This window comes from Cetorhinus maximus, chromosome 10, assembly GCF_964194155.1.
Source record: "Cetorhinus maximus chromosome 10, sCetMax3.hap1.1, whole genome shotgun sequence".
NCBI lineage: Eukaryota > Metazoa > Chordata > Chondrichthyes > Lamniformes > Cetorhinidae > Cetorhinus > Cetorhinus maximus.
This window is the reverse complement of record NC_135888.1, coordinates 21,911,575-21,938,295: the sequence shown is the minus strand read 5'-3', so window position 1 is coordinate 21,938,295 and position 26,721 is coordinate 21,911,575. Positions and strand designations below refer to the sequence as shown.

General features: G+C 46.6%; 1 protein-coding gene across 2 annotated transcripts; it reads right to left on the bottom strand.

Annotated features, from left to right (window-relative positions):
- pip5kl1 (phosphatidylinositol-4-phosphate 5-kinase-like 1) lies at window positions 1-26,721 on the bottom strand. 2 transcript variants are annotated; one of them, XM_078549644.1, is made up of 9 exons: window positions 26,603-26,721; window positions 19,872-19,922; window positions 18,821-18,975; window positions 18,117-18,241; window positions 7,556-7,590; window positions 3,521-3,576; window positions 2,298-2,410; window positions 1,160-1,322; window positions 1-547 (listed from the first exon to the last, which is right to left on the bottom strand). In XM_078549644.1, the coding sequence occupies exons 1-9, from the start codon at window positions 26,603-26,605 to the stop codon at window positions 124-126; spliced, it is 1,125 nt and encodes a 374-aa protein (XP_078405770.1). In that variant the 5' UTR covers window positions 26,606-26,721; the 3' UTR covers window positions 1-123. The 2 variants fall into 2 exon arrangements, with proteins under 2 accessions (XP_078405770.1, XP_078405771.1); XM_078549645.1 differs by lacking the exon at window positions 26,603-26,721 and adding an exon at window positions 24,422-24,503.

The window sequence follows — 26,721 nt, the reverse complement described above, 5'->3', positions numbered from 1 at the left end:
AAGTCATTGATTACACTCAGTTAAAAGAGGAGCGGCCTCCCCCTGCTCTCTGTTGCTCTAAACATCCAAGCTCTTGTCCGTTCCTTCCTCATCTCGCCCCACCCTCACTCCCAGTCTGATACCCTATACTGTGTGGTCATCTACCCACTGGCACAGTCGCTTGGCATATTGATCAGGGTCGACAGTGGAGAAGGATTGCCCCCGATACCGGATGGACTTCCACAGGTGCTCCAGCTTCTTGCGGAAGCCGTAAACGGTGAAGATGTCGATGATGCCCACGAAGTAGCGGGTTTGGGCCCCGTCGATGACGTGCAGAGAGTTCCTGAAGTTGGGCAACAGCCGGCGGTTCTGAGCTGCTGCCTCCACCAGCTCCAACTCCGACCCGCTGCTATCTGCTGAGGTCAGGATCACCCCAGGGATCTCCTTGACGTGGCACTCGTCCGTGCCAGTCACCGTCTCAGCCACCAGCACTGCTGATTCTTCTTCCACCAGTCCCGGCACCAGGGCTCCTGCTGAGGCAGTGGGGCTGCCTCCACTGATCATCGACCTGCCAGAGAGACAGACGCAGAGAAAATAAAGAACTTGCATTTATATAGACCCTTACAGCCAACCAGGAACCTTGTTGAAGTATAGCCCCTGTTGTAATGCAGGGAAACGTGACCAATTTATGCAAAGCAAGATTCCACCAACAACAATGGGATAATGGTCAGATAACCTGTTTTTAGTGATGTCGAGTCGAGGATAAATATTAGCTCCAGGATATGGGGAGAATTCTTCATTGAAATAGTACCATTGGATCTTTTACATCCACCCAAGAGGGCAAACAGGGCCTTGGTTTAATATCTCATCCAAGAGACAGCACCCCCGACAGTACAGCACTCCCTCAGTAACGCACTGGAGTGTCAGCCTGGATTTTGTGCTCAAGTCTCTGGAGAAGAACTTGAACCCTCAAACCTCTGACTCCGAGCGTGTGACGCCCTGAACAGGAACATATCGCCAATCATTGTCATAGAATCACACTGCACAGAAAGAGGCCACTCAGTCTACCACTGTCCTGGGACTTGTTAGTTGATACTTTAGGCCCAGTTTAATTATGGGTTAGCTCCAGAGGGAAGCAGCCACACCCAGGGAACTGGCCTGTACTGGTGAATTTGCTTACTTCTTAGTGCGGAGAATGATATTGGCAAAGGACCAACTCTGGCGACCCTCGTCAAGGTGCAGAAGCTGATGGGCCACCAGGAGGCTGTAGTCCAGAACGTTCAGACCTTTCAGATATTCTGTGTCAACGCCCACTTGTCGAATGAGCCAGGACCTTTGCTGATCTGGAACAGAAAGTTTTGGGAATCCAGAGCAGTGCGGAATGAACATAAAAAATACAGCACATAGGCTTGTAGATTCAGGAACTCACAAGCTGAGTATAATGGGGCGTGTTTCTTTTCTTATTCATTCACCTAATAAGTGTGTCGCTGGCTAGGCCAGCATTTGTTGCCCATCTCTAGTTGCCCTTGAGAAGTTGGAGGTGAGCTGCCATCTTGAGCCGCTACAGTCTATGTGGTGTAGGTACGCCCACAGCGCTGTTTGGAAGGGAACTCCAGGATTTTGACCCAGTGACAGTGAAGGAATGGAGGTGTCTTTCCAAGTCAGGATGGTGTGTGGCTTGGAGGGGAATTTCCAGGTGGTGGTGTTCCCATCTATCTGCTGCCCTTGTCCTTCTAGATGGTAGCGGTCATGGGTTTGGAAGGTGCTTTCTAAGGAGCCTTGTTGAGTTCCTGCAGTGTACCTTATAGATGGTGCACACTGTTGCTACTGTGTGTTGGTGATGGAGGGCATGAATGTTTATGGATAGGGTGCCAGTCAAGCAGGCTGCTCTGTCCTGGATGGTGTTGGGCTTCTTGGGTATTGTGGGAGCTGCACTCATGTAGGCAAGTGGGAAGTATTCCATCACACTCCTGACTTGTGCCTTGTAGTTGCTGGACAGTCTTTGGGGAGTAAGGAGGTGAGTTACTCATCCCAGGATTCCTAGCCTCTGACCTGTTCTTGTAGCCACAGTATTTATATGGCTGGTCCAGTTCAGATTCTGGTCAATGATGACCCCCAGGATGTATCTTTATATCATTATAAATTCACAGTATAATGGGCCAGCCTGATCTTTATCAGTTAACTCCCATCTGCTCAGTGACAATACAGCATCAGGTCGCAATGCTCTCAATTTCAGTAATAGGGGCTACAGTGGACAGGGGAAGCTGGGGGACAGATTGACTACGTGTGATTGGATGGTGATGAAGGTGGCTCCTTACCCAGGCAGATGGTGTTCCCCTCGAAATTCAAGTCTTTAAGCACCACGATTATATTGCTACCCTCAGGGGCAGGGTCTGTCCATCGACTCACCTGGCAACCCTTGATATCGTACCTGGGGAAAAAGAGTAATGTTACTGAACACAGCCATTCCTGTCACACTCATAGACTCCGAGCTAGGGAGGAGTAATGGGATATGGTGGGTGGGGGGGGATTGTAGGGGTACTGGACAGTTAATGGCAGCACCACGGGTTGATAAGGCCATTAACGAAAACTTAATGGGATCCTAATTTTTTAGGCTAGGTTTGCTGCCAACGCGGTGCATGCACAGCTGTACCACTTCACTCTGTGACATCATTGCAAGTGACAGAGATCAGAACTCGACTCATTCCCCCAAGCTCAGCGTGATACCTATCCTCTCCATTTATTTCTCTTTTTTTTTTAAAAGCATAATTCAAACTTGCAGCGATCCTAATGGGAACTGAAACCGAAAACAAAATAAAATGAACAATCCTAGAAAGTGGATTTTGGAACCAGAAAGGACTATTTTATTCAGAACAAGATACAATACCCATTTCCACCCAGGTAATTTCCTTTAGCTTTATCTTTTTCTGCGGCAAATTTTCAGTTCTATTATATACAAACCCTGGCAGCTCACTGAAACATTTTATATTTTAAAAAAAAGAGTGCAGAAATGAGCAAAGTCAATTACAATCCACTGTTTTCTCTTACACAATCTGTAACATACATAGTTTTGTTAATAATAACCCTGGAAACGTGCGGTTTTATTTTCCAACATTTTTAACCGGGTTGCATTTGCTGCCAACGCATCCGGCCAATGACATCATTGGGTTTCTGTGCTTGCGCAGGCAAGTGCACGCGCGCTGATGGGTGTCATCAGCCATCTCGCGTTGGCAGGAGACACATCGTAATTGTTATCCCAGGAGGTGCAGAATCTAAAAGTTGTTTTCATATTGTCACTCTCTCGGTTTGGAGATTAGCACAAGGATTCAGAGGTCGATGATCAGCCTGACAAGTCACACACGAACGCTATTTGTGTGTCCGTAGCAATCTTTACACCAGCCAGTCAGAAGCTTAGCCTTTTACAGCACGAACATGAGACCCAAACTGAAGTTTAAACTATCAAACAAGCACTATTGGTGAAAGTCCATCCAATATTTAACTTACTTGACTGCAGAAGATAATTCCTAAAACGACTACATACCTGGTAACAATTCTCTCGTCGGGGTAAAAGACACTCTGCATGACAATGAAGTATTTCTGTCAAAAAGAAGAGAAACTGTTTTCAGAAAGATGGGTTGTGTTACTGGACTAGTAATCCGGAGAGCTGGACTAATGACTTGGGAGCATGAGTTCAAATCCCACCAGAGGTGCTGAAGAATTTAAATTAAATTATTTAAATAAATCTGGGATTAAAAAATTAGTACAAAACTACGGGACTGTCATAAAAACCCATCTAGTTCACTAATGCCCTTTAGGGGAGGAAATCTTCCATCCTCACCCGGTCTGGCCTGCACGTGACTCCAGACCCCTAGCAACGTGGTTGACTCTTAACTGCCCTCTGCAAAGGCCAAGCAAGACACTCAGCTGTATTCGAGGCGGCCGCTCGCCACCACCTTCTCAAGGGGCAATGAGGGATGGGCAATAAATGCTGGTCTAGCCAGCAGCGCCCCACATCCCGTGAATGAATAAAGAAATGTTTCAGCACTGAATCCACCTGACCCACTCACAACCTGTGCTTAGACCCTGAACGTTTCCATTGTGCTGCCAAACAGTTGCCACGTTTCCTACATTACATCACTGACGATGCTTCATTGGCTGTGAAGGCCTCCTGCTGTACTGCAAGATACTATGGGTAGGTTATTCCTTCAGGCTTCAGGACCAAATGGGGGGGTCCCAAGCCCACACTTGTCAGAAGACAGACTGGGGGAGCTATTTTCCAGGAGGCGGCCACCTCCGCGATCGCCATCCTATTAAGGGAGGGCAGGCAAGGCTCCCCAGGCTGCTGGCCCAATCATATGGCTGGAGGTTCTACCAGAGAACGAGGTGCTGCTGAGGCAGGTAGTTGAACCCGAGGGTGCCTCAACATGGAGGCTTCCTCAGGGGGTGTAAAAATAATGAAATGTTTCGGGGGGGGGCGAAAGGCATCAGGCCCCGTGGAACAGAGGGAAAGTCCTCCAAGGGGATATTTGGGCTATCAGGGTTGTCTTCCCCTTCTGTGTCCCCATCAATGGGGTATGGGACCACCAGCATTCTGTAGGGAGGTCACCTCCATTAGGCTGACAGCCTCCCCATGCTGCCGACCTAATACCAGAAAGCTTGAAAAAAATCACCCCCAATTAGGGTCTTAATTATTTAAATTTATCCTGCCTCCGTTCAGTGGGCAGCCGGTCCACATCCTGTCCTGCCCGGTGGCTGGAATGCATCGGGGACCCCCAAGGCTGGGGAAATTCTGCCCCCATGATTCTATAATACTGGAATCAAACCAAACCTTCAGGCTGCCATTCCTCTTCTGGTCACCAGGGGACAGTACTAGCACAGGAATTATTCTGTCCAAGTGAGTGTTGGTGTCCATTCCAATCTCCCTCTCCCACATCATCACTCCTTTTCACAGCAAGAGGAAGTTTACTGGAATATACACGTGGCAACAACTAAGGAATTTTCTCTCATGGGTATTTTAACAGTTTGTGCCCTGTGAAGAATCAAACATGCATCATTCTGGGGAGCCACTCTGAACAGAGTTTACTCCACTCCTGTATACAGGGAGCTCTCAGCAAACCAAATAAGCACAGCCATAGGAAATTGGGTCACAATCTGAATGCTGTAGTTTTATTTTAAATCTTAATTTTGGTCCATTTTGAAGATAGATAACTCACTGGCTTCTTAAAAGGTGCAGCTCATTCATCTCCCCCCACCTGTAGGGAACGGTGTAGTCCCACCTGACTCTCTTTATATAAAGTGGGACAATATGAAGAAGAGTGGGAAAACTGTACAGACCCTCTGGATCTACGCCCATTAAGCTCTCCTTCTTATCTCTCTCTGCCCTTTCTTGGAGCCCATCCAAAACTCTGTGGCCTGCATCCCGACTTGCACTGAGTTTCGTTCACCAATCACCCCCTGTGCTTGCTGACCTACACATCGCTCCACCGTTAGATTCACACAAATGGCATCTCAGCCTCAACCTCCTTGTTATTTTTAACAGCTTGCTGGATCTGCACACGAATTCTCCATTAAACACACTGGTAATTCAAAGTGCAAGTATCCTTTTAGCATCATGACTATTGTTGTGGTGGAGGTGACCGTCCTGCAGAAGGCCAGTGGTTCCATACCCTATTGATGGGGCCTCAGAACTGGAAGACCATCCTCATGGCCCCAGTGATCCCCTTGGAGGATCTTTCCCTCTGTTCTGCTCGGTCTGATGCCTTCCACCTCCCCTTAAGTTATTCATTATTTTTACCCCTCCGAAGATACCTCCATGTTGAGGCGCCCTCGGGTTCAACTACCTGCCTCAGCAGCACCTACCTCTCTCGGTGGAACAGCCGAGGCTCTTGCACTTCCAGACACGTGATTGGGCCAGAAGCATCGGGAGCGCCGGCTGTCCTCCTTAAAGGACGGCGAGCGAGGGAATGGCCCGTTAGGAGGCTGCCTCCTGGGAAACAGTTCCCCCAGTCAGGCTCCCGAATCAAAAATGCCTCAATTTTGAAATTCTCATCCTTGTTGGTGGCGAGACCATGGATGGATTTAAAAACCAGGACAAGAACCAAACAGTGAGATTCCGAAGGAGTTCTGCAGGTTCCAAAGGAATATTTATTCAGGTTTTGATGGGAGCCAGTCCCACAAACATACTACTGAGGGGGAAAAGGGCCAGACTGTAATGGAGTGGACATCTTACATTGAGCCATGTTACTTAGGTCTTCTTTTTACCTGCACCCTACACTCCAAAATGTTTTTGAGCTGTAACTTGCTGGGAGTGTAAGCTGCTGATGGCGCAGTGAGAACAATGGGACATCTGGGATCTTAGTAAACAAGGGGATCAACAATGTATTTCGTTAAGCAGCGATTGAGAACAAAACAGAGAAGGAAGTAGGGTGAATTAGAGTTAAATCAGGTACAAAAAGAAAAATAAAAGGCTGAACTAAGAGAGAGATAAAGAGAGACAGAAGGGGAAAGCAAGGAAACAAAATTAAAATTTAAAAAAACCTCTAAAAACAATTTAGGACCTCTGGGAATGAGATTGAATAATTTAAATTGTTTTCCTTCTTGGCTGGAGAGGTTGGTTGGCATTGCATTAAGAATAGTAATGATGTTAAAAGAGCTCAGTTGAGGGGTCCCTGGGAATGTGCAAATATTCTGTTTTTGGTGGGGGGGCGGAAGTGGGGTGGAGGGGCAGTGGGCTCTCTCTGTTCCAAACACTTGGAGACAGAATCCAAATGCGTTTTACTGCTGTCTCAAGAGGTTATCACAAGCCATTGTAAAGTTGGGACATACGAACATATGAAATAGGAGCAGGAGTAGGTCACTCGGCCCTTCAAGCCTGCTCTGTCATTCAGTAAAATCGTGGCTGATCTGATTATAACCTCCGGCCTACCTCCGATAACCTTTCACCCCCCCTTGTTAATCAAGAATCTATCTGGCTCTGCCATAAAAATATCCAAAGGCTCTGCTTTCACTGCCTTTCGAGGGAGAGAGTTCCAAAGACTCAAGACCCACTGGGAGAAAAAAATTCTCCTCATCTCTCTCTTAAATGAGCAACCCCTTATTTTTAAACCATGATCCCTGGTTCTAGATTCTCCCACAACAGGAAACATCCTCTCCACATCCACTCTGTTAAAACCCCTCAGGATCTTAAAGGTTTCGATCAAGTTGCCTCTTACTCTTCTAGACTCTAGTGGATACGAGCCTAATCTGTCCAGCCTTCCCTCATTAGACAACCTGCCCATTCCTGGTATTAGTCTAGTGAATCTCCTCTGAACTACTTCTCATGCATTTACATCTTTCCTTGAATAAGGAGACTAATACTGTACAGAATACTCCAAATGTGGTCTCACTCGTGCCCTATATAACTGAGGCATAATATCCCTACTTTTGTACTCACTTGCCCTCACAATAAACATTTTCCAAGACAATGCTACTTAGTAAACACAGTTCAAAGCTGTTCAGACCCAATGCTGGCAGAGATGGGCCGGGTGTGAACACAGCACAGTGCAGTTTCTAACAGAGAATGTAGACACTGACTCACCATCCTCTTGTGTGGTATCTTGATACTGTGTACACCTGTAAGTAAGAAAACAGTGGAAAACCTCAAATAACTAATGGTCACAAGTAAAATTGATTCAGACATTGGTACAGGGCTTTAAAAAAAAAATCAATATTCTAGTGCTGGAGACTGATCCCGAGCCTGAGATTGTCAGACATCATGAGAATTATTTCCTTACTGGCTCATAATTTGCATCCTTATACAGTGGTAAAAAGTACTTTCCGGCCTGAATTTTCAGCTCGGTGGGCAGGCCCGATCGGCGGGCCCGGGACTGCGATTTCACGCTGGCTAGCCGACTGGCCAGCACGAATATCAGGCTGATATGATCTGCGCTGCCTGGGTTGGGGGGTGCGAGAGGAGGGCGAGCGCTGAAGTCAGCGCGGGCGCGTGGGCGCGCGTGAAATGAAAGGCAGGGAGCTGCCTCAGGGAGCTGAAGAATTTAAATGCAAAAAATTCCGTTTTTAAAAACCAGGAAAAAATGCCCACGCATCAAAATCACTCACCGGAACATACGGATGATGAAAATTCTGTGCAAACATTTTTTTTAAAAAAAAATTAATAACGGAAACCTCGCCCTTGGGATGAGCTTTCCTGAAAAATGCAAAGGCCGCCTGGCCGATTCGCCCGCCCGCTGGACGGACAGCGAAAAATCCCAGTTAACTGCGCGATTAATGGGCTTAATTGATAGGTGCGCTTCCGAGTTTTGTGCGCACCTGTTGACCGTCATCGTGCGCTATTTTACGCTCAAGTGTGTCAGGCTTCTGCCCTCTCTAACCATACTGCAACTTTGTCTCTAGGTAACTAATAGAATAAAGGCCTGCCCAGGAGTGTGTCGGTATTTACAAGGGGTCCCCGGGAGTGTGTCGGTATTTACAAGGGGTCCCCGGGATTGTGTCGGTATTTACAAGGGGTCCCCGGGAGTGTGTCGGTATTTACAAGGGGTCCCTGGGATTGTGTCGGTATTTACAAGGGGTCCCTGGGATTGTGTTGGTATTTACAAGGGGTCCCGGGAGTGTGTCAGTATTTACAGGGGGTCCTCGGGAGTGTGTCAGTATTTACAAGGGGTCCCGGGAGTGTGTCGGTATTTACAGGGGGTCCTCGGGAGTGTGTCAGTATTTACAAGGGGTCCCCGGGAGTGTGTCGGTATTTACAAGGGGTCCCCGGGAGTGTGTCGGTATTTACAAGGGGTCCCTGGGATTGTGTCGGTATTTACAAGGGGTCCCGGGAGTGTGTCAGTATTTACAGGGGGTCCTCGGGAGTGTGTCACTATTTACAAGGGGTCCCCGGGAGTGTGTCAGTATTTACAAGGGGTCCCCAGGAGTGTGTCAGTACTTACAAGGGGTCCCCGGGAGTGTGTCAGTATTTACAAGGGGTCCCCAGGAGTGTGTCAGTATTTACAAGGGGTCCCCGGGAGTGTGTCAGTATTTACAAGGGGTCCCCGGGAGTGTGTCAGTATTTACAGGGGGTCCTCCGGAGTGTGTCAGTATTTACAGGGGGTCCTCGGGAGTGTGTCAGTATTTACAGGGGGTCCTCGGGAGTGTGTCAGTATTTACAGGGGGTCCCGGGAGTGTGTCAGTATTTACAGGGGGTCCCGGGAGTGTGTCGGTATTTACAAGGGGTCCCCGGGAGTGTGTCAGTATTTACAAGGGGTCCCCGGGAGTGTGTCAGTATTTACAGGGGGTCCTCGGGAGTGTGTCAGTATTTACAGGGGGTCCCGGGAGTGTGTCGGTATTTACAAGGGGTCCCCGGGAGTGTGTCAGCATTTACAAGGGGTCCCCGGGAGTGTGTCAGTATTTACAAGGGGTCCCCGGGAGTGTGTCGGTATTTACAAGGGGTCCCCGGGAGTGTGTCAGTATTTACAAGGGGTCCCCGGGAGTGTGTCGGTATTTACAAGGGGTCCCCGGGAGTGTGTCAGTATTTACAAGGGGTCCCAGGAGTGTGTCAGTATTTACAGGGGGTCCTCGGGAGTGTGTCAGTATTTACAGGGGGTCCTCGGGAGTGTGTCAGTATTTACAGGGGGTCCTCGGGAGTGTGTCAGTATTCACAGGGGGTCCCCAGGAGTGTGTCAGTATTTACAGCGAGACCTCGGGAGTGTGTCAGTATTTACAGGGGGTCCCCGGGAGTGTGTCAGTATTTACAAGGGGCCCGGGAGTGTGTCAGTATTTACAAGAGGCCCCGGGAGTGTGTCAGTATTTACAAGGGGCCCTGGAGTGTGTCAGTATTTACAAGGGGCCCCGGGAGTGTGTCAGTATTTACAGGGGGTCACTGGGGAGCATGTTGGTGTTTACAGGGGCCCCCAGGAGCGTATCAGGATTTACAGGGGCTCACTGGGGAGTGTGTCACTATTTACAGGAGGGAATCCCCAGGAAGTGTGTCAGTATTTACAGGGAGTCCCCGGGTGCGTGCCAGGATTTACTAGGAGTCCCCAGGAGCATGTCAATATTTACAGGGGTGCCCAGGAGTGTGTCAGTATTCACAGGGGACTCTGAGCGTGTCAGTATTTACAGGGGGGTCCCCGGGAGTATGTCAGGATTTACAGAGGTCCTCCTGTAATTCTGTGCAAGAATACTGGGACAAAGGCGAGGGCTCCACTGTCTCCTTTGCCCAAGTACTGCCTGCTACCTGTTACCTGCAGAAGGAACTGGTGGACATTCCAGGATGGGTCATCCTCCCAGCGTTCCCATCTGCATTCTCACATTGGGCAGCCAGGGGCAGGAATCTGGCACTCCCCGACACATCCCCCCCCCCTCCAAGGAGACTCTAGCATCTCTGGAATGTAGTGGCAGAATCCTGGCATCATTGGGTTCTATTCCTATCCACAGCCGCTAAACCTGCCGTGGATATCAAAGATTTCTCAGATCCTAGAAGACTGGGATTTTGCCTGGAAGACGGTTACTTTGGATGAATTACCAGAACGGGTGCTCTTAGGATCCCGTACTCTGGTGCTGATGGGGTGTCGAGGCACTAATGGAAAACACACTGCTCTTGAGCTGGAGGTCCCGTCAGCTCAGCATTACTGACAGTGGTGGTTTAGCAGCATTTACAATTCACAGGAAGCCATTATAGGGCTGTTTACCAACAATGACTCATTGTGTTGGTATCTAATAAACGCAGGATAATGGCTATCAGGGAGCAATTACCAGGCAGTTACATGATCCAGAGCTTCAAATAACCTCCTAAATGGTGACAGTCAGACTCCCGTAGTTTGTGACTACCATTTAGACCCTCCCAAGATGGGAGCTGGAACAACACCATGATCACCCCAGGGGATTGGTTATTTTTTAAGACTACAACGGGTCTCCTGTGGCACTATTCAGGGAAGTAAATAAATCTATCCCTCACCCAGAGCACTGAAAGCAATGAGAACTCTGCCCTCATGGACCAGTTACAAAAATAATCCTCTCCCTCAGCTGTTGCCTTGTGCTTAGTTATATAATGATTAGACACAAACATACAAATGAGGAGGAGTAGGCCATTTGGGCCCTCGAGTCTGCTCCACCATTTGATAAAATCATGGTTGATCGGATTGTGGTCTCAACTCTACTTTCCTGTCTGCCCCTCACACCACTTGACTCCTTTGTCAACAAGGATCTATCTAACTCAGCCTTGAATATATTCAATGACCCTGCCTCCACTGCTCTTTGGGGAAGCGAATTCTGTAGCGAATGAATTCCATCGTTAATGACCCTCAGAGAAAAAAATTCTCATCTCCATCCTAAATGGGAGACTAACCGAATGTTCTAGACTCAGCCACAAGTGGAAGCATCCTTGCAGCATCCACCATCAGGATGGGCAGTTTCAGTAAGGTCAGATCTCATTCTAAACTCTAATGGATATAGGTTCAACTTGTTCAACCTTTTCTCATAAAATAATCTCTTCATCCCAGGCATCAGTCGAGTGAACCTTCTCCCCACTGCTCCTAATGCAACTTTACCCTTTCTTAAGTAAGGAGACCAAAACTGTACACAGTACTCTAGATATGGTCCTACTAAGGGCCTGTACAACTGTAACAACATTTCTCTACTTTATATTCCATTTCCCTTGCCGTAAACAACAACATTGCATTTGTCTTCCTAATCACTTGCAGTACCTGCATACTAACTTTTCACGTACCAGGACACCCAGATCCCTCTGTACCACGTGTTCTACAACCTCTCTCCAGTTAAGTAATATGCTGCTTTTCTATTCTTCCTGGCAAAGTGGACAAGTTCACATTTTTTTAAACTTATCTACCTATAACCCTTTGTAGACACTTTATTGTCCTCTTCACAGCTTACTTTCCTACCTATCTTTGTGTCATCTGCAAATTTAGCAACCATACATTTGGACCCTTCATCCAAGTCATTGATATAGATTGCAAATAGTTGAGGCCCCAGCACTGATCCCTGCGGCACTCTACTAGTCAGATCCTGCCATCCTGAAAATGACCCATTTTATCCCAACTCTCTGCTTCCTGTTAACTAACCAATCCTCTATCCATGCTAATATACTACCTCCTATACCATGAGTTCTTATTTTGTGTAGTAACCTTTGATGTGGCACCTTGTCAAATGCCTTCTGGAAAGCCAAGTGTACCAGATCCACAGGTTCCCCATTATCCACGTTGCTTATTACTTCCTCAAAGAACTCCAATAAATTAAACATCATTTCCCTTTCACAAAACCATTTTGACTCTGCCGGATTGTATTATAATTTCCAAATGCCCTGTTATAACCTTCTTAATAATGGATTCTCCCTATGACTGATGCTAGACCAACTGGCCTACAGTTTCCTGCCTTCTGTCTCCCACCTTTCTTGAATAGACATGCTACATTATCTATTTTCCAATCTGCTGGGACCTTTCCAGAATCTAGGGAATTTTGGAAGATCACAAGCTGTGCATCTACATATCTCCATAGCCACTTCTTTTAAGATCCTAGGATGAAAGCCATCAGGTCCTGGGGAATTGTCAGGCTTTAACTCTAATAGTTTTCCCAGCACTTTTTCCCTGGTGACTGTGATTGCTTTAAGTTCCTCCCTCCCTTTTCCCTCTTGTTTTTCAAATATTTTTGGGATGGATTTTGTGTCTTCTACAGTGAAGACAGACAAAAAATATCTGTTCAACACTTCCTCCCTTTCCTTGTATTCCATTATTAATTCCCCAGACTCACTCTCTGGAGGACCAACACTCACTTTAGTTACTCTTTTCCTTTTTACGTACTTGTAAAAGCTCTTAATACCTGTTTTTATATTTCTAGCTAGCTTTCTCTCATACTTTAATTTCTCCCTTTTCTCTTAGTCTTTCTTTGTTGGTTTTTAAAATCTGTCCATTCTTCTGACCTACCAATAAACTTCATAGAATTGCACATTTTTTCTCTCAAATTTGAAACTATCTTTATCTTCTTTAGTTAGCCATGGATGGTTCATCCTTCTGCTAGAGTCTTTCTTCCTCACTGGAATGTATCTTTGCTGAGTGTTATGAAATATCTCTTTAAATGTCTGTCACTGCATCTCTACTGTCCTACATTTTAACCTAATTTTGCAGTTCGCTTTCGCCAACTCCGTCCTCATATCCTTTTAATTGCCTTTATTTAAGTTTAAAATACTAGTCCTAGACCCATACTTCCCATCCTCAAACCAAATGTGAAAATCTATCATGTTACCTAGAGGTTCCTTCACTTTGATGTTATTATCAATCCTGTCTCATTGCACATTGCCAGGTCTAGAATAGCCTGCTCCCTGGTTGCCATTAGGACATACTTCTCTAAGAAACTGTCCAGAATGCACTCTATAAACTCATCTTCCAGGCTACCTTTGCCAATCTGAGATTGATCAGATTCATCCAATCTATATACAAATATGTAAAAAGCAGGACAAATCCAACCTGGCCAATTACTGCCCCATCAGTCTACTCTCCATCATCAGTAAAGTGATGCAAGGGGTCATCAACAGTGCCACCAAGCGGCACTTGCTTAGCAATAACCCTACTCACTGATGCCCAGTTTGGGTTCCACCAGGGCCACTCAGCTCCCTACCTAGCTAAAGCCATGGTTCAAGCATGGACAAAAGAGCTAAACGCCTGAGGTGAGGTGAGAGTCACTACCCTTGACATCAAGGCAGCATTTGACTGAGTGTGGCAGCGAGGAGCCCTAGCAAAACTGGAGTCAATGGGAATCAGGGGTAAAACTCTCCATTGGTTGGAGTCATACCTAACACAAAGGAAGATGGTTGTGGTTATTGGTCAGTCATCTCAGCTCCAGGACATCACTGCAGGAGTTCCTCAGGGTAGTGTCCTAGGCCCAACCATCTTCAAATGTTTCATCAATGACCTTTCTTCCATCATAAGGTCAGAAGTGGGAATGTTCACTGATGTTTGCACAATGTTCAGCACCATTCGCAACTCCTCAGATACTGAAGCAGTTCATGTCCAAATTCAGCAAGTCCTGGACAATATCCAGGCTTGGGCTGACAAGTGGCAAGTAACATTTATGCCACACAAGTGTCAGGCAATGATCATCTCCAACAAGAGAGAATCCAACCATCACCCCTTGATGTTCAATGGCATTACCATCACTGAATTCCCCCACTAACAACATCCTGGGGGTTACTATTGACCAGAAACTGAACTGGACTAGCTATATAAATACTGTGGCTACAAGAGCAGGTCAGAGGCTAGGAATCCTGCGACGAGTAATTCGCCTCCTGACTCCCCAAAGCCTGTCCACCATCTACAAGGCACAAGTCAGGAATGTGATGGAATACTTCCCACTTGCCTGGATGAGTGCAGCTCCTACAACACTGAAGAAGCTGGACACCATCCAGGACAAAGCAGTCCACTTGATTGGCACCACATCCACAAATATTCACTCCCTCCACCACCGACGCATAGTAGCTGTGTGTACCATCTACAAGATGCCCTGCAGGAATTCACCAAGGCTCCTTAGACAGCACCTTCCAAACCCACGACCACTACCATCTAGAAGGACAAGAGCAGCAGATAGATGGGAAACCACCACCTGGAAGTTCCCCTCCAAGTCACTCACCATCCTGACTTGGAAATATATCGCCATTCCTTCACTGTTGCTGGGTCAAAATCCTGGCACTCCCTTCCTAACAACACTGTGGGTGTACCTACACCACATGGACTGCAGTGGTTCAAGAAGGCAGCTCACCACCTCCTCAAAGGCAACTAGGGATGGGCAATAAATGCTGGCCCAGCCAGCGAAGCCCACATCTCGTGAATGAATAAAAAAAAAGTCACCCATGATTATTGCAGTACTTTTCTTACAAGCCCTCATTATTTCTTCTTGTATACTCTGTCCTACAGTGTCGCTACTGTTAGGGGGCCTTTCAACAACTCGCACAGGTGACTTCTTACCTTTTCTATTTCTTCTCTCTACCCAAACTGATTCTATATCTTGATTTTTTGAACTGTCATCTCTCGCTACTAATGTCACCTCTAATTACCAGATCTACCCCACCCATCTTTTCCAAGCTTTATGTCCTTCCAAAATGTCAAATACCCCTGAATATTCAGGTCCCAGACATGGTCAACTTGCAGCCATGCCACAATGCTCCCCAGGGATTGGTACTCAGACCACTGATATCCGTGATCTATATTGATGACCTAGGCTTGGGTGTACAGGGCACAACTTCAAAATTTGTAGCTGATACAGAGATTGCAAATATAGCGAACTGTGAGGATAGTGATAGATTTCAAGAGGACATAGACAGGTTGGTGGAATGGGTGGACATGTGACACATGAAACTTAATGCAGAGAAGTGTGAAGTGATTCATTTTGGTAGGAAGAACAAGGAAAGGCAATATGAAATAAAGGATGAAATGCAGGAATGGAGGGACCTGGAAAGGTGGGGGGTCGGGGGGGTCATTGGTGTGGTGCGGTGCGGGGGTGGGTGGTATGTGTGTACAATTCGGTGAAGGTGGCAGGACAGGTTGAGAGAGTGATTAATAAGGCGTTTGGGATCCTGGGCTTTATTTATAAAGGCATAGGGTAAGGAAAGCAAGGAAATGACAATCAAACTTTATGAACTACTGGTTCAGCCTTAACTAGAGTTTTGTCCACAATTCTGGGCACCACACTTTAGGAAGGATGTGAGGGCATTACAGAGGCTGAAGATAAGTTTTATGAGAATTGTTCCAGGGCTGAGAAATTTCAGTTATGTGGATAGATTGGAGAAGCTGGGGATGTTCTCCTTACAGAAGGTGGAGAGGGGATTTGACAGAGGTGTTCAAAATCATGAGGGGTCTGGGCAGAGATAGAGAGAAACTGGTAAATTTGAAAAACAAGGCATTGTCATACGAGGAGCTAATGTTGATCAGTGAGCACATTGGTATTGGGTGAAAGGGACTTGGTGTGAGTTAGGATATGGGCAACAGTGATTTGGATGAGTTCAAGTTTATGGAGAGGGAAAGAAAGAAATGAAAGACTTGCATTTATATAGCACCTTTCACAGTCTGAGGACATCTCAAAGCGCTTTACAGCCAATGAAGTACTCCTGAAATGTAATCCACAGTTGTAATGTAGGAAACCTAGCAGCCAATTTGTGCACAGCAAGCTCCCACAATCAACCATATAATAATGACCAGAGAATTTATTTTTGTGATGTTGGTTGAGGAATAAGTATTGGCCCCAGGACAACAGGGAGAACTCCCCTGCTCTTTTTCAAAATAATGCCATAGGACCTCTTACATCTACTTTTTAAAAAATAATTTATGGGATGTGGGCATCTCTGGCTTGGCCAGCATTTATTGCCCATTCCTGATTGCCCTTGAGAAGGTGATGGTGAGCTGCCCTCTTGAACCTCTGCAGTCCATGTGGTGTAGGTACACCCACGGTGCTGTTAGGAAGGGAGTTCCAGGATTTTGACCTAGTGACAGTGAAAGAATGAAGATATATTTCCAAGTCAGAATAGTGAGTGGCTTGGAGGGGAACTTCCAGGTGGTGGTGTTCCCAAACATCTGTTGCCCTTGTCCTTGGTGCTTGGGGGGGCAGATGGGGGCCTCAGTTTAACATCTCACCTGAAAACGGCACAGTCAATAGTACTGAAGGAGTGCTGCACTATACTGGGGGCTATCAGCTTAGGTTTGGCGCTCAAGTTTCTGGAGTGGGGACTTGAACCCACAACCTTCTGACTCACTGAGTCACGGCAGACCAAAGCAGCTGGAGAACTGGATGTAAAAATGTGATAAAAATTACTTAATAACTTGAAGTCCAAAATCCAATATGGCTGCCTTTCACGTGGTGATGCAATTGATCCTTTCGATCTGATATACAGGCCAAACCAGATGATAATACCATATGCAACACTTTCTAGCTATCAGGAATGATTGAACAAGGCAGGGGATTTTTGTTTCAGAGAAGGCTGAGTGGGTGACCCAATAGAGGTCATTAAAATAATGATGGGTTTGATAGGGTAGGCGTAGAGAAGATGTTTCCACATTGGGGCTTTCAATACATGATAGTAACTCATAAATTCAATAGGGAATTCAGGAGAAAGTTTCCTTCCCAGAGAGTGGTGAGAATGTGAAACCCACTACCACAGCGAGTGGTTGAGGTGCATAGCATAAGGTACATTTAAGGGGAAGCTTAATAAACATGAGAAAGGAATAGAAGGATATGGTGATAGGGCAGGGTGAAGCAGGGTGCAGGGAGAGGCTCATGTGGAACATAAACACTGGCATGAGCAGATAGGCCAAATGGACCTGCTTCTTCTGATGTATACTCTAGGGGGCATCCATAAAGATGCACCCGGACAGTGATCAGAAATGCAGGTTGAGCTGCCTCACCAACAGGCCCCATCAGTAATGCTGCCACTCTGATCAGCTGATGTAGATCAAACTGGAGATTGACCCTGGGATCTTCTGATCTCAGTCTCTCCGCTACATGCTGCCTTTACTCACTGAGCCTCTGTGTGGGAGCTCCTTTATTTATTTACTTTTCTTTATTCTTCCATGGGATGTGGATGTTGCCCATCCTTAAATGCCCTTGGATTTAACATTTCAGAGGGCAATTAAGAGTCAACCATATTGTTGTGGGTCTGAAGTCACACATAAGCCAGACCAGGTAAGGATGGCAGGTTTCCTTCTCTAAAGGGCATTAGTGAACCAAAACAGAAAATGCTGGAAAAACTCAGCAGGTCTAGCAGCATCCGTGGAGAGAGAGAGACAAGACTTTCGACTCGTTTTTGACTCAAAACGTTAACTCTGTTTCTCTCTCCACAGAGGCTGCTGGACCTGCTGAGCCTTTCCCAGCATTTTCAGTTTTTGTTTCAGATTTCCAGCATCTGCAGCATTTTGCTTTTGATATTGGTGAACCAGGTGGGTCTTTATAACAAGAGATGATAGTTTCATGGTCACCATTACTAACTAGCTTTCAAATCCAATTTTGTTTTTTATTAATTGAATTTAAATTTCACCTGCCAGGTGTGGAATTTGAACCCATGTCACCAGCGCATTAGCCTGAGCCTCTGGATGACTTGTCCAGTGATATTACCACTACACCACCATCTCACCCTGAAATTAAAAGCTCCTTCTTCCTCTTACCCAGAAACTTGACGAGCAGCGAGTGTGGGTACTTCTCCATGTGCTGTATGTAGGACCGAAGGTTCGACAGCAGAAACTTCATCTCTCTCTTCTCCTGAGTTTTCAGGAAAATCCTCTTGTCACTCCTAAGTCAGGTTAATAAATTAAGCAGTTTGTTTCCTCTCGCCCAAAAACCAGCAGCTCAACTCTGACGTTTATGCTGAGGGATAGGGAACAGGGAATGGGGGGGTGGAAGAGGAATGGGGAAGGAGGGTGGGTATATGGGAAAGGAGAGGGACCGTCATCCTGCACACTCGCGGAGGGGGGGTGGTGAAAGGGAAGGTCCGACCTTCACCCCGGATGTGGTGGAAGGGGGTTGGGGGAGACCTGTTATCCCCTTTTCATCCCAAGTGGGAGGCATGGAGACCCATAGTTCCCTCTGTCACCCCTGGTTGGGTGTGTGTGGGCGGGGGGGGGAGGTTGGGGGAGAGAAGAGGAGAGACCTGTCACCTCGGGGTGTCATGGAGGGGGGTTTGGGAGACCCGTCACCCCTCTGTCACCCTGGGTGAAGTGGAGGTGGGGGGGGGACGACCTTCAGTCTATGCAGGGAGGGGCTAGGCGGTAGACCATCACTCTATGCAGAGAGTAATCAGGGTCTTTTATTACTGCTTTTGCCACAGCCGCAGGAAGTCACCGCATGCTACCCACGTGGCGATCACACTCACGTCAGGAAGAAGTTGGCCTTGCTCTTCGAGTTGCTGATGAACTGAAGGTAGAATCCTTCTGAACTGAGAGACTGCTGGTAATCCTTCTCGCTCATTCCCAACATGGACCGGAACTTTGCAAATACAGGTCCCGCAAACGTCCTCATCTCAAAACCCTGTTACAGTCAGATAGACAGAAAATCTGAGCCCACGGCTGATACGGTGACAATCCTTAACACACAAAGCAAATGTTCTCTACACTGAGTGCAAACTGATGAATCTCCTGGCAGACACCTTCAAACATCTCCCATAAAACAGTTAAATTGCCTCGGTCAATTCAGTATTGTGTCGAAACCAGCAAAAGTGGAAAGTTATGCAGCCGTTTTTTTACGTAGAAACATAGAAAATAGGAGCAGGAGTAGGTCATTCGGCCTGTCCAGCCTGTTCCGCCATTCAATATGATCATGGCTGATCCCTCTATCTCAACGCCATACTCCCGCTCTCTCCCCATACCCCTTGATGCCTAATCGATTGGGTTCCCAGGCCAGGGCACTGAAATGCAAAGTATGATTAGCAGCGCAATACAATCAAGAACGAGGGGGTACAGTAGCTTTTAAAAGAAGCACAGGTGACACGAAGAAAAAACTCTCGCATGACACGAGTGTTTAAGGTTTAGAATGCACTGCCTGAGTGTGCGGTGAAGGCAGATTCAATCAAGGATATTCAGAAGGGAATTAGACCGCTGTCTGAAAAGGAAGAATGTGCAGGGTTACGGGGAGAAGGCCGGGGGGAACAGCACTAAATGAATTGCTCGTTCAGAAAGCTGGTGCAGACACAATGATGGAGTGGCCGCCTACTGCGCTGTAACAATTCTGAGATTGTGTGTTTCTGGAGAGAAGAGGGAGAGGCATGGTAGAGTGGATCACTCAGTAAGGAAGGAGCTTCTACCATTCTCCTAAAAATTGGGTGCAGAGGTCATTCTGAATAAACACCCTCCTATTCCTCAAACAGCTAATAGCACAATTCCATTTACCTCTCCTTAAACACAACTAGAGGAAGTGGAGTTACCCACCTTGTGTACCTGAGTTAGCTCAGCACTGAAGTCTGTTTCACAGAGTATGCCCTGGAAAAGAAAGAATATCAAGTTACAAACAGGAAAACCGTTTCCCTTCCGTCATCGTAAAGTAAAAAGAAGAAAGACTTGCATTTATGTAGCACCTTTCATGCTCCCTCACGTGACATGAAGGCCCTAAACATTGACCATCGCACTTGGGAGTCACTAGCTGACAAAAGAGGGAAATGGCGACATTTCCTGTGGGCTAACGTGCATCACATTGACAACCAGTGGCTACAGCAGCTTAGCAACAGTTGCCAATGCCGAAAACAACCTAGAACTTTACTTGGTAGCTTCAGGTGTGGTGCTTGTGACAGAACCTGCCTCTGAAGGATTGACCTTCACATCCATCGGCAATGATGCACCAAATGAAGACCCCTCCCCCACCTAAACGGATTATTTGCTGCGTGTTCATCAACTCTTGTAGATGGAAGGGTGCCAACACCATGACCTCTGGCCATCCCAGAGCGCCTCACCGCTACACTTTGAAATGAAGTTGCTATTGGAATGTAGGGAATGCGGCAGCCAATTTTCACACTGCAAGATCCCACAAACAGCAATGTGATAACGACCAGATAAGCTGTTCTGATGCAAGGTCATCAATCTGCAACATTGACTCTGCTTCTCTCGCCATAAGACAGACCTCCTGAGCATTTCCAGCATTTTCTGGTCTTATTTCAGATTTCCAACATCCGGAGTATTTTGCTTTTGTGATTGGTTTTGATTATATCAGTTAAAGGATAAATATTGGCCAGGGCATCGGGAATAACTCCCCTGCTCTTCTTAAGAATAGTGACCATGGGATCTTTTACATGCACCTGAGGGGGCAGATGGGGCCTTGGTTTAATAGAACATCCCAAAAGACAGCACCGCCGACACTTACTCTCTCAGTTCTGCACTGGGCATGTTGGCCCAGGTTTTGCACTCGAGTCTTTAGAGTGGGGTTCGAACCTACAACTTTCTGACTTGGAGGGGGGGAAAGAGAGTTATCCCACCGAGCCACAGGTTATCCAAGTATCAGTTTTCTCACAGCAGTTACAGTTGTGGATTGACGGTCACAGTGTCTTGTCACAGTTGATTCTGAAAGCCATTTTCTGAGATTCTCGAGAGTGTGGTTTATACTCATTCTGCTTGCCCCCATAGACAAAACAGGAAGGAGTTCTCATTTTGGAGTTATAGTATGATGCTGCAAAGGAGACGACAATTTGGCTCTTTGAAAGAGTTACCCGGTTAGTCCCTCTGTCTCCTCCCCAGCTCTTTCCTCAGAGTAATTTTTTTCTCTACAAGTATTTATCCAATTCCCATATGAAGGTTACTTTTTAATCTATCTCCACCACCCTTCCAGGCAGTGCGTTCTAGATAACTACCTGCTGTCCTCGTGTCGCCTCTGGTTCTTTTGCCTTACGCCTTAAATCTGCGTCCTCTGGTTACTGACCCTTTGCAATTCTCTGCCCCAGGGAGCTGTAGATACTCCAGCTTTGAATATATTTAAGGCTGGGATAGACATATTTTTGGTCTCTCATGGGATATTGGGAAGAAGTTCCGAACAGGAGTCATATTGAACTCGCAATGTTAACTCTGTTCCTCTCTCCACAGGTGCTGCCGGGCCTGCTGAGTTTTTCCAGCACTTTCTGCTTTATAAGGGGAGTGGGCAGGAAAATGGAGTTGTGTCCCAAGGTTAGCCATGATTGGACTGAATAATGGAGCAGGCTTGATGGGCTGAATGGTCTACTCCTGGTCCTATTTCCTATGTTCTGCCACTGGAACTAGTTTCTATTTACTATATCAAAACCCTTCATGAACACCTCTATTAAGTCTCCTTTTTTACATAGAGAAGCCAAACTTGTGTCATACATTTTATTGCTATTACTGACATTAGTGTTTTTATAGGTAAGGCTATATTCAGGGATTATGAAGCCAAGGTGGGTAAATGCACTTGAGATATACATCAGCCATGATCTAACTGAATAGTGGAACAGGCTCGAGGGGTCGAATGGCCTCCTCCTGGTCCTACATGTTCACTGATAGATAATTATTTATCAAGATTAGTCTGGTGATGTTGGTTAATACTCCAGGATTTAATCTGGTTCAGAAATGCCAGGGATTTAAAACATGTGGCTTTATTATGTTTATATCAATACTGTAACCACAGGAGAGCTTACAGCTGTAATAACAGGGCAGCTTTAATCCATGGGGTATTGGATAGCCTCTGTTATGTGTTAGTCAACAAGGAGATCGGCCGACTCTCAGATTTCCAATTCAGAGTGACGTGTCTCCAATTACCGTAACAAAACGACCAGGTCATATATGACTACTGGAGGGAGGAAGGCAGGAAGGGAACTCTCTCTACCTACCAATGTGCAACTGTGATTTATTAGAAACAAGAGGAGGCCATTCAGCCTCTCTAGACTGTTCTGTCACTCAATTAGATCCTGGCTGCTCTGTACCAATGAAAACCAATCAATCCCAGTCTTGAAAATTTCAACTTCCCCAACATCCACATTGTTTTGGGGAAGTGAATTTCAGATTTCCACAACGGTGTGAGAGAAATGGTGCTTCCTGACTTCCCTCCTTAATGTCCTGGCTCTAATATTGAGATCATGTCCCTTTGATTTTGATTCCCCCACCAAAGGAGACAGACAGAAACTATCTACCCTAATAAATCCTTTTCACACTTGAAACACTGAACAGATCACCCCTCAATTTTCTATACTTAAGGGAATACAAGCCTGGTCTATGCTAATTTAACCTTCTCAGCCCTGATATCCTTCTGGAGAATCTGCACTGTGGCCCCTCCAAGGCCAGTATATCCTTCCCAAGGTACAGTGCCCAGGACTGAATGCAATACACCAGATGTTGTCAATTAAACAACTCACTGAAGGAGGAGGTTCCACAAATAACCCCATCCTCAATGATAGGGGAGCCCAGCACATCAGTGCAAACGATAAGGCTGAAGCATTCGCAACAATCTTCAGCCAGAAGTGCTGGGTGGATGATCCATCTCGGCCTCCTCCCGCATCACAGATGTCAGTCTTCAGCCAATTTCATGCACTCCACGTGATATCAAGAAATGGCTGAAGGCACTGGATACTGCAAAGGTTATGGGCCCTGACAACATTCCGGCAATGGTATTGAAGACGTGCTCCAGAACTTGCTGCACCCCTCGCCAAGCTGTTCCAGGAGAGCTACAAGACTGGCATCTACCCGGCTATGTGGAAATTTGCCCAGGTATGTCCTGTACACAAAAAGCAGGATAAATCCACCCCAGCCAATTACTGCCCCATTAGTCTACTCTCCATCATCAGTAAATGATGGAAGGGGTCGTCAACAGTGCTATCAAGTGGCACTTAGAAATAACCTGCTTGCTCACGATCAGTTTGGGTTCCGCCAGGGTCACTCAGCTCCTGACCCCATTAAAGCCTTGGCTCAAACATGGACAAAAGAGCTGAACTCCCGAGGTGAGATGAGAGTCACTTCCTTAGACATCAAGGCAGCATTTGACCAAGTGTGGCATCAAGGAGCCCGAGCACAACTGGAGTCAATGGGAATCAGGGAGAAAACTCTCCAATGATTAGAGTCATACCTAACACAAAGGAAGATGGTTCTAGCTGTTGGAGGTCAATCGTCTCGGTCTCAGGACATCACTGCAGGAGTTCCTCAGGGTAGTGTCCTAGGCCCAACCATCTTCAGCTGCTTCATCAACAAACTTCCCTCCATCGTAAAGTCAGAAGTGGGGATGTTTGCTGATTATTGCACAATGCTCAGCACCATTCATGACTCCTCAGATACTGAAGCAGTCCATGTCCAAATGCAGCAAGACTGGACAACATTCAGGACCGATAAGCGGCAAGTTACATTCGTGCCACACAAGTGCCAGGCAATGACCATCTCCAACGAGAGAGAATCCAAACATCTTCCCTTGACATTCAATGGCATTACCATCACTGAATCCCCCACTATCAACATCCTGTGGATTACCATTGACCTAAACTGAATTGGACCAACCAAATAAATATTGTGGCTGTAACAGCAGGTCAGAGGCTGGGAACTCTGCAGCGAGTAATTCACCTCCAGACTCCCCAGAACCTTTCTGCCATCTACAAGGCACAAGTCAGGGGTGTGATGGAATACTCTCCACTTGTTTGGCTGAATGAAGCTCTGACACTCAAGAAGCTCAACGCCATCCAGGACAAAGCAGCCTGCTTGACTGGCACCCCATCCACCACCTTTAACACTCACTCCCCTCCACCACCAAAGCACAGGCAGAATTGTGTACAAATCTACAAGATGCACTGCAGAAACTCACCAAGACTCCTCTGACAGCCCCTTCCAAACCTGTGCCCTCTACCACTAAGCACAAGGGCAGCAGATACATGGGTGCACCACCACCTGCGAGCTCTCCTCCAAGACACACACCATCCTGACTTGGAATAATATCGCCGTTCCTTCACTGTCGCTGGGTCAAAGTCCTGTAATTCCCTCCCTAACAGCACTGTGGGTGTACCTACATCACATGGACTGCTGCGGTTCAAGAAGGCAGTTCACCAACGTCTCAAGGGCATTTTGGTGCTGACCTAGCCAGTGACACCCACATCCCATGAAAGAATTTTAAAAAAGACCAAAGTTCCATATAAGTATTACTTCCTTCACTTTGTAATCCAGCCCCCTTGAGATACATGTTGAAAACCCAGACAGAGTTTCCCATTTTGTTTTGGGACAGCAGCAACATCTTAACTTTGTTCACTTTTAATAAGCCCCTGTACAACTATACTTAATTAATCTGTGCTGAAAATTTCTCCATAAAAGATTAGGATTTCCATTGACTGAGTGGAAGCTCTCATAAGGTACTTGCTCTGATCGGGGACCTCTGAATTTACATTGGTTTCCAGACTCTTACAAGTCTACAGTTCTCTCCCCTAACCTACACACATTTGGGCTTCTACCGAATGGAAATAGAAATGTCCACTCTTGTGATTGTGCAAGGTGGAACATTTGGTGCCTAAGATATATTGGAATGAGCCCTCACTCACCAGCCCTGTTACTTGCCATCTCAGTCAGCACAAAGTGCCTCCAGTCCTTTGATGCGGAGTTGGGTGTGAGTACAAATGCTGGAGTTAAAAGAGCACCATTAGAGAGAGCAAATATCATCTCTCTCAGGCTGGATGTATTCATGGAACTGTCACATGAGCCGCCCGCTGGCAACTACCTTACTCAACTTTGGCTGGACACATTCCTGGAAGGTCATCACATGATCTCCTGTCTCCAACCACCCCACTTCCATACTCCCCTGGGGGTTACCATTGACCAGAAACTGAACTGGACTAGCCATAAATACTGTGGCTACAAGAACAGGTCAGAGGCTAGGAATCCTGCGACGAGTAACTTACTTCCTGATTCCCCAAAGCCTGTCCACCATCTACAAGGCACATGTCCGGAGTGTGATGGAATACTCTCCACTTGCCTGGATGAGTGCAGCTCCCACAACATTGAAGAAGCTCGACACCGTCCTGGACAAAGCAGTCCGCATTATTGGCACCATCTCCACAAACATTCACTCCCTCCACCACCAATGCACAGTAGCAGCAGTGTGTACCATCTACAAGATACCCTGCAGGAATTCACCAAGGCTCCTCAGACAGCACCTTCCAAATCCACAACCACTACCACCTAGAAGAACAAGGGCAGCAGATAGATGGGAATACCACCAACTGGAAGTTCCCCTCCAAGTCACTCACCATCCTGACTTGGAAATATATCACCGTTCCTTCACTGTCGCTGGGTCAAAATCCTGGAACTCCCTTCCTAACAGCACTGTGGGTGCACCTACACCAACATGGACTGCAGTGGTTCAAGAAGGTAGCTTACCATAACCTTCTCAAGGGCAACTAGGGATGGGCAATAAATGCTGGCCCAGCAAGTGAAGCCCACATCCCTTGAATGAATAAAAAAAAGCCATTGGTTGTCCAAGATGTCCATCACCTTCCTACAGCCAATCAGAAAGTGAACAGATTCTCCTTTACCCAATTGGATGCTTCTTGACCATCCATCCAACAGTTTTTCCCTCCCATCTCCCATACTTTCATAACTAACTTGAAAGATGATTCAAAGAAAATGAGAAAAAATCTACTTTTAAATGTCACTAATAATGTTGGTCCAGGGTGTGCCTGAAGCAATGTCAAAGGAAAGTCATCTTTAATTCCTGCAGGGTCCAGAATAATGCTGGAAAGTTGGCAGCCCTACTCTGTGTGTGTTGGATTTGAAATTAAATCTGAGAAAGGACCATTCTGCTTTAGCGCTAGTTGATCATGGCTGCATATAGTGACATCACAAGTTCCAGCCAGAATGGGAATGATTGGTAATTCTCCTGTCAATCATTCCTGGAAACTGCACTGCTTGGATTGTGGCTCGGATTGATATTAGGCGTGAAATTAGACAAACTATCCTCCACTCACTGCATTTTGCTGGGGGAGCAACCCTGCTTTTATCAGAAGACTCTGCTACAATTTTTGTCAAGAGTTCTGTTTGCTTTGGTTCATGGAGTCTCCTAAGACTCTGTTTGCCAAATAAAAGACTGAGCTGAATAAATCGACTCTGTTTGCTGTAAAATAGACTGTTTGTCCTACATCCTGACCCATCCCCAAGTCAGTGGCTGACGTGGTAGTGTCAACAAGCACTCTGGTTAACCTTACCATTTGTGGATTGTCGATGGAGACTTGGACTGCAGCTGTCAATCCCTCCTTCAGTATACAGGTAAAGTCATAAAATTCATGATCCCGATCAATCTCAAACAACCCCAACAGTTTCCACT

Excerpts from the sequence above, each read along its gene's own strand:
- pip5kl1 (XM_078549644.1), bottom strand. Across the intron at positions 3,577-7,555 it reads AGATACCACACAAGAGGATG|AAATACTTCATTGTCATGCA; the intron begins GTGAGTCAGTGT and ends TCTTTTTGACAG. Across the intron at positions 2,411-3,520 it reads GACGAGAGAATTGTTACCAG|GTACGATATCAAGGGTTGCC; the intron begins GTATGTAGTCGT and ends CTTTTTCCCCAG.